Source organism: Prunus mume, linkage group LG2 (assembly GCF_029339155.1).
Source record: "Prunus mume cultivar Tortuosa linkage group LG2, ASM2933915v1, whole genome shotgun sequence".
Lineage (NCBI taxonomy): Eukaryota > Viridiplantae > Streptophyta > Magnoliopsida > Rosales > Rosaceae > Prunus > Prunus mume.
Genome location: NC_142699.1, coordinates 701413 through 720900, shown reverse-complemented (window position 1 = coordinate 720900; position 19488 = coordinate 701413). Strand labels below are relative to the sequence as shown.

Sequence of the window (19488 nt, the reverse complement as noted above, 5' to 3'; positions counted from 1 at the left end):
AATAGACAAAGCATTAGCAGCAAAATCTGCTAATGATAGATATGGTTTAAAAATGGGATTTTCTTGAGTTGTTATTGAATGAGCTGTTGAAAAATGGGTTTTACCAAATGCAAATTATGGGTTTTGGACTCACTTTGTTCTTGAGTTTACAAAAATAGATCCAAATAGGATACCAAACGGACCTGTAGTTTTTACGCCAAAGGTAAGGCAATACATGTGTAAGGCAAAATCCTAAGGGGCCGTTCAGCAAAGTTTTCAAGACCCCGTTTTCATTTTCTACAAAAACACGCTCGTATGTCGCTTCATTTTCACCAAATTGTTTTATGAAAACAAAGCCGAAATGAGGCAACAATAGCAAATTTTAACAAAGATTTGGTAGACGAGAAGGAAATTGCTTTTAGGCTTGAAGGAGTAACTTGTGAGTGAATCAGTGGATCATTGTAATACAAATTTCTAGTTATATTCTAGTAAAAATCATATACATATTTTCTATATTAATTATTTTTTCACAATTTTTCTTTCCAGATGGTTTCTCCAAATTTATATAAGAATATCAGATATAGTCATTACTCCTAGATTCTGAATTGTGAAAGTTTTTGTATATGATTGACTGGGTCTCTCTCTCTTGTGATGGGATTCTTTCAAGACAGGACAACAAGACAACATGACAAATAGACGTGTTTAGCATGTTAATGGACACTAATAAAATAGTGCTTTTTTTCTTTTAAGAAGGGAAAGAGATGTCAATTCACAAAAAATGAAACTCTAAGAGCATTTCCACCACAAATTTAACACATATAAGAAGTTCAGGCCTATTATTCATGTGAATAGAGTTTACCTAGCCCCAAGAAAGTGTGTTTCTAACAATTTAGGCTTGCCATGACAAATACTATTCATTTTTTTTGTTTTTTTTCACAACTTTGTTTATTTAAACAATTAATTTGGATAATATTTTCGGATAAAATTTTTGGGTTCCTATGTGTCAATACTATTCATATCGAATAAGATTTTTTGTTTCAAATTTCAGATACATTTCAAAATTCAAATTTCAGATAAATTCAAAATGTCAAATTTCATATACATTTCAAATTCAAATTTAAGATAAATTTCAAATTTCAAATTTTAGATAAGACAATCTATAAGATTGTATACGGTCATATCTATATGTCTAAATTTTTCTATAAAACTAAAGGCTCAGCTCATACCTCCTACACCAGATTTTCTCTACATTTCTATTTATTAGATTTTAGATTTCATTCTCCATTTTCAATGGCAGACATGCAAAAGGTTTTGGAGAGGCAAGAGTAAGAAAGGAGAGAAAGAATGCGTCGACTAGCTGCAATGAAGGGGTGTGCAGAGAGAATAGATAAGCAACTTCATATGGCTGCTTTGCCGGAGAAAGAAAACCAGAGCTGTGGTTCACAAGAAGGCCGTGCTCCATGTGTGGACATACATAGACATTCTGGGTAAGAATCTTTCGGAAGATTATTTTATCCCACATTCTCTGTGACTTTGATGTTCATTTTCGAGCGAGATATAGAATGCAACCTCATTTGTTCAATAAAGTCATGCATGATATTTGTAATTATGATGAATACTTTGTTCAAAAGAAAAATTGTGCTGGAAATTTGAGGCTTTTTCCCGAGCAAAAGTTCACAGCTATGATACGAATGTTGACGTATGGGTCATCTGCTGATCAGGTGAATGAGATTGCCCGAATAGGGAAGTCCACTATTTTGGAGAGCTTGGTGCGATTTTGTGATGCAGTGAAAACTCTGTACATCAGGAACTACCTGTGCATACCTACGCCCAGGGACCTGCAACGGCTTATACAAAAAGCTTAGTCTCATGGATTTCCTGTAATAATTGGTAGCGTTGACTGCATGCACTGGCTAATGGAAAAATTGTACAACTGCTTGGCAAATAGATTATGGCAATCGGAAAGGGTAGAAAAACATCATCCTCGAAGCAGTTGCTGGTTTTGATACATGGGTTTGACACGCCTTCTTTGGAGTTGCCGGCTCTCAAAACGATTTGAATGTCCTGTGTTAATCCGGTGTTCAATGATGTTCTGAGAGGTGAAGGCCCAAATATCACATATCAAATCAATAATATCGTTTACCAAAACGGGTATTATCTAGCTGATGGTATCTACCCAAGGTAGACAACATTTGTGAAATCAATTCCACATCCCCGATCCCATAAGGAATTATTTTTTTGCTGCCTATCAAGAGGGGTATAGAAAAGATGTGGAGATGTGCTTTGGTATCCTTCAAGCCCGGTGGGCTATTATCAGCGCCTCGGCTCGTCTATTTAACGAGGAGGTGCTTAGGAGTCTAATGATGACTTGTATCATCCTCCACAATATGATTGTGGAAGATGGGTATGATTACGATGCTGATGAAGTGTATGAACCAAATCCCATGAATACGGCCTTCACACGAATTTATGAAAAACCCATGGGGCCAAATGGAGAACCAGTATAGCATGATCCGTTGGTTAGAGACGGTAGTTTCATGCCTCATATGATTGAGCGCTACACGGAGATGTAATTGTCGTATATTTATGAACACCGTCAAGTTGACTTGATGGAGCATTTGTGGGCGGTGAAAGCCAATAAAGGTGAATGAAGTGAAGTGAAGATGTTTTTTTTTTAATGTATTATGTTTATGTTGTATTTTTAGTTATGCTTTGTTGTTTTTTTTATGCGCTTGTAATTTGTAGTTTTGTTCATTTTTATCATTTAGTTCATTACTTTTTAACTTTTTTTATATCGGTAATTATTTTGAATAAAGGGAATTTTACATTATGTATATTTTCTTTATTTTACTAAAGAAAATCAATACAACTCATAAAATAAAATACATGAATTACCACTAATTTTAAACAAAAAACAAAAAATACAATGAAATGAAAGGCAAGCAAACTAACTTAATGGTACAATAAGAAATGAAAGGCAAGCAAACTAACCAATGGTTTTGATCATTTAACCAATCCGTATTTACTAGTTCCATAAATCACGAAAATCTTTGTCTCATAACATCCCCGTTCTAGCTTCCAAAATTGTTTTGTTTCAGGGGACCTATGGCTTGTATCCATGACCATGGTTTCCCGATCCTTTATTTCAATCTTTTCTTAGCGTACATACTCCCTTTATTTTGCATATTCTACTTCAATTGCCCTATCGTGCTCTTGTTGTTTCATGTCCATTTCAATTCTCATGGCTTGTATCTTTGAAATTTCCTCCAAAAATTTAGATGCATTCTTGGTAGAATTACTCCCTCTTTTCGCCTTCGCCGCCTTCCTCCCAATAAACCTTGGAGATATTTTACGATAGGTGAGTCTTGACTCATCGGAGAATCTGTAGGCGAATCCGATGTCGGTGTCTTATGGAGTGACATCTCGTTCAAGACTACCGTCGGATCCATTGGAATAATTTGGAATCTCTTACAATTCTTCACCACCTCCCAACATAGGGTATGGTTGAAACATTTTTTGCCTTGCCGAGTAGCACCAAACCACATTTGTACTTGCATAATCTATAAATAAAAAAAATGAAAATGCAAGAAACTTTAAAAAATATTGGCAATACAACAAGTATAAAAATAATAATAATGGAAATGCAAGAAACTTTAACAATTTATTAGAAATGCAAAACAAAATATAAATATTGCAAGAAACACTCATATTAATATTGGAAATACAAGAAATATTAACAAAAATATATAAATTGCAAGAAACATTTAAATAGAAATTAATATGACATAGAAATTAATAAAGCAAAGTACAAATAATTTACCTCCTTTGCTAAGGTTTTGCCGCTTCTATAGTTGTTCTATCGCTTTGCCAAGAACATCTCTCTATTTAATCAACTCTTTATTAAAATTTTCCACCTACTAGATAATGCCATCTGTGCGAATTAGAACCAATTACCCTTTCACAAAAATCCTGATGAATTTTTTTTCACATATGACCGAATTTCATCTCATTTGCAGTTGCGGGACAATGACTAATTTGAGCAAGACTCACACAGCTAACATCTTCATCGCCTCCATCGGAGAGCCCATTACCGGTACCGTGGAAGAAGGCGTTAGGAGCTTTGTATGCCCAAGCGCGTCAAATTTTTAACGTTAGGCGCGTGCATTGTGTTAAAAAATTTATGAGCGTCATGGGCGGCCAGTTATTGAGCCTCATGCCTAGCGATTTTTTTCTTTAAACACCATTTGGGTTTGCCCCTAGCCTCCTTGGTCCTCTTCTTTGGAAATGCTCCTACATCTTGACAGAGCAGATCAACAACTGAGTTTCTCTTCAATCCATATTACATAATTTGTGCAAACAACTTGTTACAGTGCTCTATAAAGAATTTGAGTTTACACTACCACAAAAAACGCAATAGACGATGGTAAAAAATCGTCGTTTTTTGAATGTCAAACTACGAAATGTCGTTAATTAGTTGTAAAGACATTTTTGTTATCATAAAACTGAATAAAACCGTCATCTAATAAGTTCTTTTGACCCCTCCCTCTAATTTTTCTAAATTTTTTTCTTTTCTTTATTTGCATTTTTGGGACTTATATTGAATTTTAATGTGTCTCACAACCCGAAGGAATTCGGAGGCTCGGATTGTTGGCATGTGAATCAGGTTGGGCTTTCATGGGTCACAACGGACCGGGCTGAGCTTTTACTTAATGGACTGGGCGGGCTCCGTAGTTGTAGGCTCACAAGGCGGACCGAGAACCTCTCCCGTCAGAAAAATATATATTAAAATGAGTGATTTGATTGAGTATAAATACAGCAAGGGGTTCCATGAGACTCATGCTGTAGTAGGGATTTTGTCTCTCTGTTCACTCTCGCATCACTCCCACTTCCAATAAGGGGCAGAATAGATTTGAATATCTCTGCCCCCACCTCCCTCCTCCTCTCTCCTTTCCATCCGGTAAGTCTCTCCCTCTCCCTCTATATATATACATATTGATTGTTCTTTTCTTGCTGGGTTCTGTTTTGTTCTATTGGTATGCTGTGTGTTTTCATCAGAGCGGGTTCTATTCGATTGTCAAGATATTTACTTTATTGGTGTTTTTTCAACTGGGTTTGCTCCTTCAAGTTGCATAATTTTATGTCAAATTGGGTGGTTTATTTTTTAATTTTTAAGGGGTTATGTTAATTTTTGGTTTCTTTCACATATACAGTAGTTCTTGTGTGATGGGAGAGAGAATTCCCCCTGGGAGTTACTTCCAGTACCCCCCTCCTGGAGTCCATGCTTCTCCACACAGGTCTTCTCTCCCTGTAGATCGAGAAAGGTCAGTCTTTTCAGTCCAGCGCTTAATTTTAATTCAATCTTCTTTTGGTGTCTTTTTAATGCGTTTTGATTGGTATGTGTAGTTGGTGGTTCCATACTTCATGTTTGCCGTCAGTGCGTCTGGTGCTTTTATCATATTATATAGAGGTGGCTGGCCTATGCATTTTAATTTTCAAGACTTATGCGTTTATCCCATATATGTGGCTGTCCTACGTTTTTCTGATGTACTTGGATTTCAATCTTTAATCTTTCATTTGTTACCTGGTGGGATTGAGATTGTATTATGCTATGAATTTTAAATCCTTTGTTGTACTCCATGAGTTTCTAGAAATAGTTTACATGACCATTTTTATGAAATGCTAATCTTAATATCTATATGGTCATTTTCCTTTATTGTTCAAGAAAAAAAAAGATTGTGTTTTGTAGATATGTTTCTTTAGGCTTTTCAGACTTTATTTAAAGTTAACAATTTTTCTGAAATGCCATGAATAAGATATATGGCTAATTGCTTTATTGTGTAAGAAATTTTTTAGTGTACTTTCTTTCATGTGTTTGGGAGATTATTTCTGCAGACTTTTCAGACTTACTAGATAGTTTTTTCTCTAAAATGCCGCAAATAGATCCACATGGTCAAAATGGAACAAAGAAATTCCTCCGGCATTTGTTAACATGGGTATGCTTCAAATGGCGGACAAATCCTGGTCTAATTTTGAGTGTTTGCCTATTGAGATCAAACCACACAAGTTCTTATTTCACTTCACTTCTGCTGTTTTCAGATCATACAGAGCTATATATTCCATTTTGAATCAAGATTAAAGAAAATAGAAAAGCGACTCATTCTTCAGTGGGAGTATGCTCTGTAGTGGAGAAGTGTTGTTGGCATGGCAGGTGAGATGTAGTTTGAAACCTACTGTCTTGCTCACCTGCTTTGTTTTTGGTGTTTCAAGTAGGAAAGAAATACAGAAAGAAGGTAAATATTTAAAAAACAGGTGTCAAGTGACTTTGTAATTGGAACTCAAACTGCTCTTGACGTGTTGCACACATTGCCGTTATTGTGTCAGATAGTGACTACTCGACACATGTCCATATTCTGGTGCAGAGGAAACTGATAGTTGAAGGCATGAAGTGGAGTATTACATTAGTGTTTCGCTGTATAAATATTTTAACCAAAAAACCGTTCTAACCTGTTGTAATAATTGTTTTGATTCAAAATCTTCATTAACTTTGCATATTGAATTTTTTGGTTTTCCCCCTTTTAAGTTTCCAGGCTTTAGGGGGATATGTGTGGATGTGGGGAGGGAGTTGGTCAATGAAATATTGGGACTGCCATTTGCAGGAAATCCATAGGTGAATTGTTTTTGGGGTCTAGTGGTGGAGAATATATTGGAAGGTTTGAAGCAAACTTTCTCATCTGGGGAATTTAGTAATGAAAGAATGAGGCTCAACTTGGGAAATGGCTGGAGGCCTGATGCTTGCCCCTCTTCACTGGTTGTCTAGTGTGCAAGTGAATGGCAGAAAATACTGACCATTTGTTTCTTCATTGCCTGATCGCATTAGAGTTGTGGTGGACATTGTTGAGGTAAATTTGGGTTTTACCAGTTGTTCTGCAATTTGTAATGATGAAAGTTTAAGCGGAGAAGTCTTAGACAGATTTGGTGTGATTGTGATGATTTGGTTGGTGTGGTTAGAAAGATTTTTGGCATTTGGGAGGAATTGGAGTTCTTTGGTAGCAAAGTTGAATTTTGATAATCTTTGTGGGCTTTTAGACTCTTCAGATTAAGGAAATTCTATTGTTTCTGTGGCTATCTTTTTACTGATATGATGGCTTCTGTTATGTAAAAGGCAGTTTAGTCATTTTAGTGTTCTGTGCCTTTTGTTAGGATTGGCTTAAGGACATCTTGTCTATTGTAATGATGTTTGTACTTGCTAAATCTCAATAAAAATTTTATGTCTCATCCCAAAAAAAGAAAACTAATACATTTAGACCAGTTAAACACACACTTCATGTTGGGACCATAAAAACTGCGTGCTAAAAGCACGTGCTAGGAATTGACACATGATTTGGCTGGTATAATGGCAGATAGTTGGCTGAACTACTAGCAGAGAAGCAAAAGTTGGGACCATTCATGCAAATTTTGCCCCTATGTAGCAGACTTCTAAATCACGGTAATAGAAACTCTATCTACTGTTTCGCTCCTATGTAGCTAACTTCTAAGTCTTGTTATCTCTCTTGTGAACGGACAACATTCTTTTGTAGTTGGCAATAAGCTTTGGCTGACTCTTTTTTTTAATTTAAAAAGGGGTTTTGGTTAACTCATAAACAAGTTATTGTTCAGTACAGGTTTTTCATGTATGTATAGTCATTCATGTCCTGTGACATCAGTTTGGGTTTGAGTACCTGACATCTGTGTGCTGAAGTTGGACATTTGTTCTTGGATATGTTTGTTCCAACCCATACTTGTCAATAGATGAAAAATCTATGTTCTGTCTATGGTGTTGATGCGTTTTGGACAAGTAATGATACCAAATGGTGTATTCCCAAAAGATTAGAAGGAACACTAGAGTACAGATATCTTTTTCCTGAATGATATTAAGCTGTAAAACGTCTTATACTTGAAATTTCCAATTATTATAGTTTCTCTACTGAGTCCTTGAAAAGGGTTTTCAGGGGGTGGTAACTGTAGTTTCTTCTATATACAAACATATATTGGAAAATTTATAGTACACGGTGTGCTCATATAATCAATGTAGTGCGTTGGTTGGAAGCTGTTGTAAAATGCTTAGCCATGTTTAGACTAGTGTCAATGTTCTGATGTTCTTGCTCAAGCATAATTTGTTCTGTAATGCCACCACAGAAATCAGACGGGTGTCAGGCTTCAATCAAACTCTTGTAGATCATGAAAGACTTGAGCATGAGAGTCCATTTAGGACATTAAGTCAAAGCGCAAATGGTAGACCAATGGATTTGGAGGGATGGCCAGGAATGCAAATGGAGGTAATGTTAGTTTTAGATATCATTGATGCGCATTTTGTAATATGTTTTACGTTCTTTTTGACCATTTTTGTTGTTTCTTGACTTCATTTTTGACCATTCTGTAACTATTCATATTTGCTTGTGTGCATGACAGTGTTACCTTTATTGTTTGGTAGGATGTAATAGGATTAAATGAGTGTACTGTATGCAATACGTATTTATTTATTTTCATTTATGCATGTTTCACAAGCTCACGTGACTTTCTGTCACAACCATGGTCCATTTTGGTAGTGTTTTGGTGGCCGTCCAAACCAAATTCCAATATGATACTGTTGATTCTACTCTACTGTTTGTTGTTCAATCACCTGCTTAGTGTCGATTCTTTTGCCACAAATTGGAGAATGGAGCAATTACTTACACCTTTGTGCACATGTGCATGTGCGTCACAAGCCCATAGTTAAATAAAACTCTTTCATGGAGTATGACTTGGTGGGAAGAGAGTTTAGGTTTTGCTTATGTCTTGTGTGGTTTGTATGTATGAAACCTCATCTGTGCTACATTGTCTCATGTAGGAAAATGGACATATCCAGAGAATGGCCCCGTTTCAATCTCCTTCTATGGGTTGGCCTGGCGTGCAAGGAATTCCAACCACTCCTATTGTAAAGAGAGTAATTAGACTTGATGTTCCAGTGGACAAATATCCACATGTAAGCAAGGGGTATATGATTTTGACCTTTTTCTTTTAGTTAACAACTTCTGACTCCAAGGTTTGCAGTACAATTTTGTTGGCAGAATTTTGGGACCACGTGGGAACTCCTTAAAAAGAGTTGAAGCGATGACAGAGTGTAGGGTTTACATCCGAGGTCGGGGCTCTGTGAAGGATTCTGTAAAGGTATTGCAGTCTTTTTTCTTTGTTTACAAAAAATTTCTTGGTATTGACCATGTGATTAGGTTGGAGCAGATTAGTTGGCATGGTTGCATGAAAAATTAAGTCTTAAATGTGCCCAGTTATATTCATTTTTACAGGTACCATTTGATTTATTATACAAAATATATTGTTCTCTCTCTCTGATTGCACGTTGGAGCTTGGCTCATCATTCTATGTTCATAGATAACTTATGTTTTTGTCCATTTTGACCTCTTCTCAATTTTATATATGGCGATGTTTGTTTCCTTCTTACATATTTTATGCGAACTATGCTCTGAAGTTTTCAAATATGGGAGTCTTAATCAACCAATTAGTTATTTAGCACTAATTCCTTGTTTGGGTAAATTGCCGTTTTGGTCTCTGAACTATCACATTCAATTTACCCTCGAGCTCTTTTATCAGCCAATTACAGTCTTAAATTTTATAAAAACAGCCAATGTGGCCCTTGATGTCCAGTTTTCTGAATTCCATCCAATTTGCTGTAAAAAAATGTCAAGTGGGAATATCCAAAAAAACCAAGTGGAGTTTTGGATCGAACTTCTACAACTATAAAATAATTTGTTTCTATTCTATTTATATGTTTATTATTATAAAGTAAATGAAATATCATGCGAGTAATATGCAGTCCTTTAAATGATACTGCTTTTGGTATTAAGGTTACCGAATAAGTTGGAATGTAATTGTTTTACCAATGATACTACACACATGTGATATGGTCATGTGTCCTTCAACACATGAATTAGTATCCTTAAGAGTCATTTTGTTTGAAAATGGTCATGGATCCTTGTCAAGTTCTCGATTTATTTGATATCATTCGGCTCCTCGCATATTTGCACTTTTTCTTATTCTGCATGCCTTCTATTTTACCTTCAGGAAGAGAAATTAAAAGAAAAGCCTGGATATGAACATCTTAATGAGCCATTGCATGTATTGGTGGAGGCTGAATTTCCTGAGGATATAATCAATGCGCGATTGGATCATGCAGTGGCCATACTAGAAAACCTTCTGAAGCCTGTGGTATGAATAGGATTAATCATGGAGTTTTAACTCTTAATTCATCAGTTTCTTGGACCACTTGTAACCTGTGTCTTGCAGGACGAGTCCTTCGATCACTATAAGAAGCAACAGCTTAGAGAATTGGCTATGCTAAACGGTACATTGAGGGAAGAGAGTCCGAGTATGAGCCCAAGTATAAGCCCTAGCATGTCACCATTTAACAGTACAGGAATGAAACGAGCCAAGACAGGAAGATGACTCGTATAAACATGATTAATTCTTCTGATCACTGAAACAGTAGCGTCTGACTCGTCGAAGACCTTGTGGCATCTTGATAATTTTGACTTCCAAAACCGTGAGAAGCTTTGTTGACAAACTGATGAACTAATTTTGGGCTCTTTGTTTGGCATCTCATAGGGTTCAACCGCTGCATTAGTTCTGTGCAACATACTTCTACGTGCAGTAATATATTCTTTCATGTGTTATCCCATTGATAGCCAACACATTATTCTTTAGTTATTGTAGCTTATAGCCCCATAGCTTATAGGCTCCCCTTGTTTGATTTTTCTATCATCTTCCAGCAGCTTGTAGGCAAATGCTAAAGCTTATTGTAGCTTACAACCCCCTAGCTTATTGTTGTTTATAGGCAAATGCTAAATTTTATTGTTGTTTTACATGCGTATATTCTCTTGCTCATAAAAATAAAAATAAAAAAAGTTCAGATGGGTTTCTTGTTTTTGCCATCTTGTTATGGCTTCTACGTGCTATTGTTACCATTTCTTGAAATGTAAAATTTTCTTTGATTCTGCAGCTCCCATGACTGATGAATGGTTCATACTCATCGGTAATTGAAATGAATTGCATATTAATCGTTGTAAAACATCCCAACAAGGATAATCGCAAAACACAATAACACATTTATAAATGCCTTGTATGATGCTCAACGCATCTCAAAGATTCAACACTACTTTCCTTTAAGGCCACGGATCAAATGTGTTATTAAGCATCATTACTAGGAGTCACATGTTGCACCAAAAAATAAGTGTTGATCTTTTAACTTTTGGGGGTTTTCGGGCCGAATAGAAAGAACAGAGTTTAAAAAGTTTAAAGACAGCCAAGCATCATCTCCCACATCCTTCAGCACCAAAATGAAGTGTTGTTGATCTCATCATTTCCAAGAGTTTTCAAGCCAAATAGAAAGCAGAAAATGAATGTAAAAAGTTTAAATCAGTCAGCTCGCTTCGCAAAGGCACCTTTCATTTACTTTAAAAGGCAAGGCAATAGGCAATAGAAGTTTATTTAAATTGATCTTTGCCATATGAGTATTGAAAGGGAGAGACTGAATCAGCCAGATGAAGGAAGAGGAGGAAACAGTCAGTGCAACTATGTACTCCAAAACTTTGAAGCACTTGTCAGCATTTGTTGCACTGTCAAAATAGAGCACAGACGAACATAAGCTCTGATAACCATCTTTGCCATACGAATCTACTCTTATGATCAGACAGCATGCAAAAACAGAACAAGACCGTTTTGAAAGAGCTATAAAGACATCCATAGATCACTTCCAAACTAAGATAGCAAAAACCTACAATCTGTTCAAGAAGCTCAATCGAATGATGATTCAAAAAGTATAGGCTGCATAAGAAGCCCAAAAATTTGGGTAAAGAACAGGTATAATACAAAAACTTATTGCTAAAAACATGCACAACTGCTGTAAAAATGTCTGCAAATTAAATATGTGGCTCAAAGCTGCGTAATATTTCATTTCCTCTACAAGAACACAATATGGAAATCACAAAATGATCACACGGAAAGAGAAAACATGAAATTAGTGTGTGCTGGTGACTCATCCATAACATAAAAGATTTGCCTGAAATATTGTAATATCAAATTTCTTCTGAAAGTAAAAAGGCTCATTATGGAAATCATAAAATGATCAAAAGAAAACGAACAACTTGAAACATTAAAAGTGATCCTACTATCTAGGTCAAGATAACTAGGAATAACAGTCTTCAAAATCTCCGATCAATAGTTTTCCAGTTAAGAAAGACGTCCTGGACTGGCAAATTGTACTACTTGTCATTTTCAAATAACCTCCACACTGAACCGTTAAATAGTTAACCCTCTTGAACACAGGTGCATAAAACAGTACAATTTCATGCCTGCTTTTCATAACAATGATGTCTTATTAAGATATTAAAAATTAGTAAAACTTTACTCAAATAAAGAACAAATTGGCTTGGATGTGATAGCTTAGCCTCAATAAACTCGACTGTACTTTCGTCAATAGGTCTTGCAGGTGTCCCCAACAAAATGTGCAACAGAATGGTTCCCACACCAGAAGCATCATCTACCAAATACAAGAACACTATCCTTGATTTACTATCAAAATAATTGAAGTTGCTTCCCTTTTTTCTACACCCACGCTCGCTTACACCACATGTGTTAGGAAATATCACACTACATAAGGCAGAAAGATAGAACAATATTTGTATCAAGCACAAAGTTTATGTTATCTTATTCATGCCAGCCAATGAAAAGCAGATGGCTTCAATGACTTATACGACTTAAAGTTATCTCAAAATTATATCAAGATTCAAACAACTTGTCAGGACTATGATGTTAGTCAAACATGTGAATTCAAAATTCAAGGTCAGCATTCATACAAAATAATATTCTTTCCTTAGCTCACATATCGTATGAAATCATATTAAAAAAACAAAACAGAAAAGCGAGAAGAAAAAAAATTACATTTGATGATAAGATTACAAATGTCACAATTGACAGAAATTATCTAACCTCAACCCCGGACACAAAACTGCAATCCTGGTTATGGGAGTGAGTTTTTCAAATACAAAAGCCATTCAAGCCTGCAAAACAAAGATACCCCAAACTTAAAAACCAGGATATGGAGACAATACGAGACATTGATACCAACTTTCCAAACTTAAAAACCAGGATACAGTAAGAAAGGGATGCACCAAGAAAGATATAAATACTTGCACACATTTTGGTACACAATAAGAATAGTCACATCAAACAAGCATGCCCTCACACTTTAGTCCTCAAAAGAAAAAAGAAAAAAAAAAGGAAAGAAATAAACATAAAAGCATTCAAGTTATGCCAACATGTGTGCACAAGTATTCAACAAGTTTAATTGAACTTGTGATCAAAAAATTTATTTTGAGAGTTTGTATATGATTCCGCATAACACCCAGGGGTGCCAAAATATACCAAATCATCAATATTCAGTACACAAATATGGTAAATAAGTGAAGCAAACAGAAAAGTGGTACAGGCCCCTCACAACAACCAAAGAACTGATACTCAAAACATCATAGGTCCCTAGATTCTAAAGGGAAATCAAAGGAAAGCCTGTAGGATAGTTTGGAAACTGATAAGATCTCAAACTGTAGGATAGTTTGAAAAACTGATAAGATCTTAAAGCCTGTTAGGAGAAAAAAAAAAAATACTCATGCAATGTTTGCATTGTTGATGCCAATTACCATGTCCCTAAACCAATTTTGAAAATAAAGAAATGACACTTTGCACATTCAAAAGCTGAAAACAAAGACAGGAGGCACACCATGACTTTAATTAACTCCAAGTTTTTCAATCCCGAAGACCAAGTTCAAGCTCAAGTTCATCATCCTCTTCAAACAACTTCAAAAGACGGGCATACTGTTCTTCTCGTTTCTTCTTTTGCCATAGCTTGAAAAGGAAAAAGGAGAACAATACAACTACTACAAGTCCAAGGAATATGATGGCCAACGTAGATCCAGTGTGACTGGAAGTAGAATGCGTCACAGCTTTTTTCTCATTTTTGGAACCGATGAATCATCAGAAAATCCTGAAATAAAAGGTCCCAGAGATGAAAGATCTCGTCTTGTTAACATGAGAAACAATTAATCATATCATATCATCAAAAAAGGCATCATATATCATTCCTTGATAATATCGCCTAGCCTACGGTAACTTTGGTTTTTAAGAATTGAAGTAATAGCGCATCAATTTGATCGTATAATGCTTACAGGATGCTTCAACGCCAAGAATCTTAAAAGATAATTAATTTGCAGACACCAAAGCAAGCACTTAAACATTTGGATGTTGCAACATATTTAGTTTTTTTTTCATTTTCCAAAAGTTTTTAAGCCACTACACTCAACCATAGATTTCTATTACGATTGCAAATACTACCATTCCAAAATCCAGCTATAGTACTTGGATTCCACAAAACTAGATAATCCACATACACATAATACTTCAAATAATGACTATGTTGGGTTTGCATCAGGTGGGTTTTTAGCTATTTAATAATAACAAACAAGACAAAGAACAAAAACAAATTTGGAACTTTCTTTCTTTCTAGTTTTATCAGAAACCGAACATTTGAAATAAGTTATCTGAAACGGACCCAGAAAGCAACTTCAAAGAGAATTTCAATAGAATTATAAAAAAACTAACAGAACAATTGAATAAAGAAAAATAATTACGCGTGCTAGATAGAATACATATATAAATTAAAGCATGATACAGAAATATTGAAGCGCAAAAAAATGGAATGGAATGTAAAGTTTAATAATTTTAAAATTGAAGAGAGATTTCAGAAGCCCAACCTGGGATGAATTGTAGAGAAATTGAAGCCAATAATACAAACAAACTCAACGATCTGCAGCCACAAATTTCACTCATCTCTCCAGAAGTCTCTCTGAAACTTTCCCTCTCTCTCTCTCTCTCTCTCTCTCTCTCTCTCTCTCAAGGTTTTCTCTTTGGAGAGATCGCTCTCCTTTCACGCTACCACGCTTTGCGTGTTTTTTTCCCTTTTGTTCTTTTTTGAAATCTTTTCATTTTCGAAACTTGAATAATTACGAAAGCCTTTTTCTAGTATTGTCCACATGTCTCCATATTCTAATTCCACCCTCGTTTAGGGTCTCATTCAAGTGACGAAACCACCCACTTCAAAATAAAAAGTTCACTTGCGCAGTATCGCTTTGATGGAATTTTTTTAAAAGAGGATTTTTTTTTTTTTTTTTTGTTTGTTTGTAACTCCTTGCTGTAGTCCAAGTGTGATCTGCGCATTTCATATCACTCTTGCTTTATAGGCATGGAAAAAATGTTAGCACTAGAGTTAGAAATTCTCGCATAAACTTTAATTATAATTTTCTCATATCATAGTCATAGGAATGTACTTCTTGATTTGGTTGAAACCTTCTTGATGCCAACATTCCCCACAAATTCAATATCCTAGGGCAGTTGTGGGAAAATGCTATTCTCAAGAAACGAAATCCAAATCCAAGTCCCATGATCAGCTACTCGTCTCCACTTTATTATACGTGCATGTCGTATTTTTCAAAAATACTCCGTTTCTCGTACAAGTTCACAAAGACACAGGTAAAATACACATTTTCGTAAGTTCATGGTTTACCATATCTTAAAAAGGAACTACTTGATAATACTGTTCTCAGCTTCTAGTTGTTCACAGTAACATTGATGGGAAAATAAGTATACATCTGATGAAAAGATTGTACCATATAGCATTTTAAATGTCTAAACCATTCTCCAAAATCAAACTCAAAAACATGGATTATAAATTATACTTGTCACTCAAATACACCAAAGACTAAACTGTCTAAAATTGACCACGGAATCGAACCCTAACGAAAAAAGATGGGCAGACCAAAAACGCATCCTTGCAGTAAGGGATTAGATATTTCACTTAAAGCACTTGGCATCCAACAGAGCCTCGCCCTCAAAAGGCTCCTGGTCTTCAATCATCTGGTTGACACGCTCCTTCTGGTTTTCATCTGAAAGGTCAACCTTCGTCCACTTGTAGAGCTCCATGTCATAGCACTCCTCCATCACAAATGGAGGAATTTCTTGCCCACGGAAGAGCCACAACCCTTTCACCTTAAATGGTGGCTCTGAGCCTATCACTAGCATCTTCCCAAAAGCATACTTGCGGGCCAGATCCATGCGCTGAAGAAATCCACCGACCTTGTTCAATGTCACAAAGGATACAGTATTTTCATCATTGTACTTGTACTCACAGAACCAAAGAGAATATCCCTCAGGATCGTACATGTCCCAGAATCCTGCAAAAAAGCAAGGAAACAAGGATATAAATATCTATTCTAGGTTAACAAACCCAACTGATGTTTAGGACTTCCTACATTCCAAAGAGGAGCCAACGGCAAACAAACCAAATTATATCAATGTTTCTAAATTTTGAGAACATAATCCGAACAGAGCACTCCTAAAGTAATATATGTGACAGAAATGGTCCCATGACATTATCAGTTGGGGCAGCCGAGCCTGGCTTGTGTGGATCACCTAACACCACTGAATGTTTAAGTGTGATGACAATAATCAAGCATTGAGATAATTACCTTTAATAGCAACCTCACGGAAGTTGGTCTTTGTGTTAGAGTAAAGTCTCTTCCAGTCATCCAATACCATACTACTTGGGGGCAGCAGATCAAGAGGATTCTTGGGTTTTGGTTTTGGTTCCACTTCCTCAGCAGCTTCTGCTTTGGGTTTTGCTGGCTCCTTTCTGGCTTCTTTCTTGGGCTCCTCCTTGGCCTTGGATTTAGTTTCTTTGGGCTGGGAAGGCTTCTTTGTGGATGGAACAGGTGGAACAGATTCAGTCTGCTTGACATCACCCATTACCTTTTTGAAGTTTGGTTGATTGACCAGGGTCCAGAAGTATCTCTCAACATGGGGGAATTCCGAAGTGAAGCTCTTTGTCATGAGCTTGGTGAACCCCCAAAACAAATTGCATGTGACAATAATGTCAGCAAGGGTTACAGAATGCCCAACTAGGTATGTGTTCGAAGCAAGATGGGTGTTCAAGGCACCTAGCGCTCTCTTTAAAGCAGATATCGCAGCTTCCTCAGCCTAAATAGAAAACATAAAAATTAAACGCCAAACAGACTCCATCATAATTCACACAAAAGCAAAGTAGACAGACTCCAATGAACCATCAAGGCAGCAGGAATGAACGGGGGATCATAAAAAACTAGATTATCTAGACTGTAAATCAGGTCATTATATCAGAGAAAAAGAATTCACACACCAATTTAGTCATATGTGTTCCTTTAGATTTTAATGGTCCATTTAGACCAAGGGAGATAACAAGATTGCATTTTCTGACTTTCACACCCAACTGGATCCCTTGCTACAGGCCTTACAAAGCCCAACCAGCATAGTGAAAAAATTATTAACATAATCCATAATCCATTAATCTCTACTCTGCTGCCCTACTACTAAAGACAAAGATAGGTCTATTCTTGTCTCTATTTTAAGTGATAAACTTGAATTAAGTCTTAAAAGAATAAACAAAATAGGCGCATGATCCAAAATCAGAAAACAAGCTTAAGAATATGTAACTTACTGGAGGAAGGTACACAGCAGATCCAAATCTTGGTTTAAACCAGCTCATTACGTTAGCATCAATCTCCAATGATCCAAAATCAATCCATTGCTCAATATGGGCCTAATAAATAACATATAATAGTAAGCATAACAAAGGGCAGAAGCATCACAAGCAGGTTCACTCATCAGGATTGAGACAAATTAAAACACATAAAATAAAACTGCACTTGAGCCTTGAGGTTTACACACAAAAAAACAACACAGAAATAGAGTTGCTTACATAATCAATCAGAGAAGAACCAATAAGAGGATTGTCAGCCTTCAAGCGAGCAACTGAAGCCAGACATAAACAAAGTTAATTTACAGAACACCAATAAGATTTTATAAACGTAATTAGATAAACAGTATAGCCTTACCATAACGTGCAATGGCGTTACTCTCAAAGATTGGACCATCAGGTGTTACCAGCAGGGGAACCTAGAATTATATCATAGAACCATTAAAACATAAACCCAAACCAGCATTTAATTTAGTAAATAGAAATCACACAACAGTCTACCTTCCCAATAGGGTTTAACTTCAAATATTCAGGAGTCTTGTTGGTGACACCCATCTCAAAGTCAGGTGCAAGTTCAACTTTTACACCAGTGTACTCCGCAACTATGCGGGTCTTGAAACCATATTCGTGTCCCTTCACTGCATACAAGACCTGCAAAGTAGATCATACATATCTATTAGTAAAGGAGGACCAGAAAATTGTTACTGATGACAAATAGCTGAAATCAATAGCATATCAAGCTATTTCCACTGAGGATAATATAAACTGTAACAGACTCAAATTCAGTGACAAAAAGAAAAACAAACCCCCGAAATTGCATGTGTTCAGATGGGTTTATAATATTATTTTTAATATTCCACCAATACTATCAGATCAAAAATCATTTAGTGCAAATAAAGTTTGATTCTGAAAACAAATCCAACTAAGAAGATTCAAAATTGACTTGTATCCAACATCAAGGGAAAAATAAAATCACACATGATCTTAGAATTAAGAACTTTTAAGATGAAACCAAACATAAATCGACCACTATGAACGATAAGACATGAACTGCAGTTTAAAACGCCCAAAGAAACAAACTCACCAGAGCCATGGCTTTTGCGGAAAAACGTTTTCACTCTGACTTGAGATCAGAAACATGCAAAGCCAAAATTGAAGTCTTCTGTTCAGTAATTGATAACAATAAAAAACACAGAGGAGAAGTTTTTTCCCTAGAAATTCAACTCACAGAGAAAGAAAGAGAACGAGGGAGCGACCTGTGAGCTGGAGAATTTCTATTTAAACCTCAAACTTCTCCCTATGTTCACTATTTTGTCATATATTCATTCTTAGCACTAAAATTATAAATAAACTCTACATCATTTAATTTAATGCTACTAAACGAACCATAAAATTAACTAAATACACCCTATGATATAAGTACACCTTAATATTTAAATCAAAATGTAAAATTAACTAAGTACATCCTATTTAACTATAAAAAATACTCATGGTACACCCCTAATACCAATCTAAATTTCTCTTTTTACATAAATTTGTGTCCTCTATTCAGATTTTGGGTTTGCATCAAAATCTTTAATTTCGTAAGTTGTTGTGGAAATAGATTTGTTAGCTCCTTCAATTCGAAGTTTGATTCTTGTAAATAGGGTTTAGGATTGAACTTGTTGCCCTCTAAACCCTATTCTTGTAAATCCTTGTGATTTTCTTTATTTATTTCTTATTTTTTGGATTGAACTTGTTGCCTTCCAAACCAACCCATCCTCCTCAAAATCCCATCTAAATAGAGAAAACCCACCTCCAAAATCTCAAAATCCTGAAATTGAAACCAACCCATCTCCACAAGACCCATACAAATGGTGAAG

General features: G+C 35.9%; 2 protein-coding genes and 1 pseudogene across 5 annotated transcripts; 1 reads left to right on the top strand and 2 right to left on the bottom strand.

The window, feature by feature from the left end:
• Window positions 1-5157: 5157 nt before the first annotated feature.
• On the top strand, window positions 5158-10957 carry LOC148919376 (KH domain-containing protein At1g09660/At1g09670-like). 3 transcript variants are annotated; one of them, XM_089047493.1, is made up of 7 exons: window positions 5158-5304; window positions 7384-7465; window positions 8155-8294; window positions 8846-8980; window positions 9049-9165; window positions 10075-10218; window positions 10297-10957. In XM_089047493.1, exons 1-7 carry the CDS (start codon window positions 5158-5160, stop codon window positions 10453-10455), a joined length of 924 nt encoding a protein of 307 aa, XP_088903619.1. In that variant the 3' UTR covers window positions 10456-10957. The 3 variants fall into 3 exon arrangements, with proteins under 3 accessions (XP_088903619.1, XP_088903618.1, XP_088903617.1); XM_089047492.1 differs by lacking the exon at window positions 7384-7465 and having other exon boundaries at window positions 5212-5300; XM_089047491.1 differs by lacking the exon at window positions 5158-5304 and having other exon boundaries at window positions 7380-7465.
• A 1862-nt stretch (window positions 10958-12819) lies between these two features.
• On the bottom strand, window positions 12820-15096 carry LOC148919375 (uncharacterized; annotated as a pseudogene). The gene is made up of 3 exons (XR_016124754.1): window positions 14814-15096; window positions 13784-14047; window positions 12820-13067 (listed from the first exon to the last, which is right to left on the bottom strand). The product of XR_016124754.1 is annotated as an uncharacterized LOC148919375 (transcript).
• Window positions 15097-15708: 612 nt separating this feature from the next.
• LOC148919374 (elongation factor 1-gamma-like) lies at window positions 15709-18928 on the bottom strand. Its single transcript, XM_089047489.1, has 7 exons — window positions 18711-18928; window positions 18128-18277; window positions 17985-18045; window positions 17849-17901; window positions 17588-17689; window positions 16584-17091; window positions 15709-16289 (listed from the first exon to the last, which is right to left on the bottom strand). Exons 1-7 carry the CDS (start codon window positions 18717-18719, stop codon window positions 15910-15912), a joined length of 1263 nt encoding a protein of 420 aa, XP_088903615.1. The 5' UTR covers window positions 18720-18928; the 3' UTR covers window positions 15709-15909.
• Window positions 18929-19488: the final 560 nt, after the last annotated feature.

Excerpts from the sequence above, each read along its gene's own strand:
- LOC148919376 (XM_089047493.1), top strand. The coding sequence starts at position 5,158 with ATGTTAATTTTTGGTTTCTTTCACATATACAGTAGTTCTTGTGTGATG. Across the intron at positions 5,305-7,383 it reads CTGTAGATCGAGAAAGGTCA|TTGGCTGAACTACTAGCAGA; the intron begins GTCTTTTCAGTC and ends AATGGCAGATAG. Across the intron at positions 8,295-8,845 it reads GGCCAGGAATGCAAATGGAG|GAAAATGGACATATCCAGAG; the intron begins GTAATGTTAGTT and ends TGTCTCATGTAG.
- LOC148919374 (XM_089047489.1), bottom strand. Across the intron at positions 18,046-18,127 it reads AGTTAAACCCTATTGGGAAG|GTTCCCCTGCTGGTAACACC; the intron begins GTAGACTGTTGT and ends ATATAATTCTAG. Across the intron at positions 17,690-17,848 it reads GTTCTTCTCTGATTGATTAT|GCCCATATTGAGCAATGGAT; the intron begins GTAAGCAACTCT and ends GTTATTTATTAG.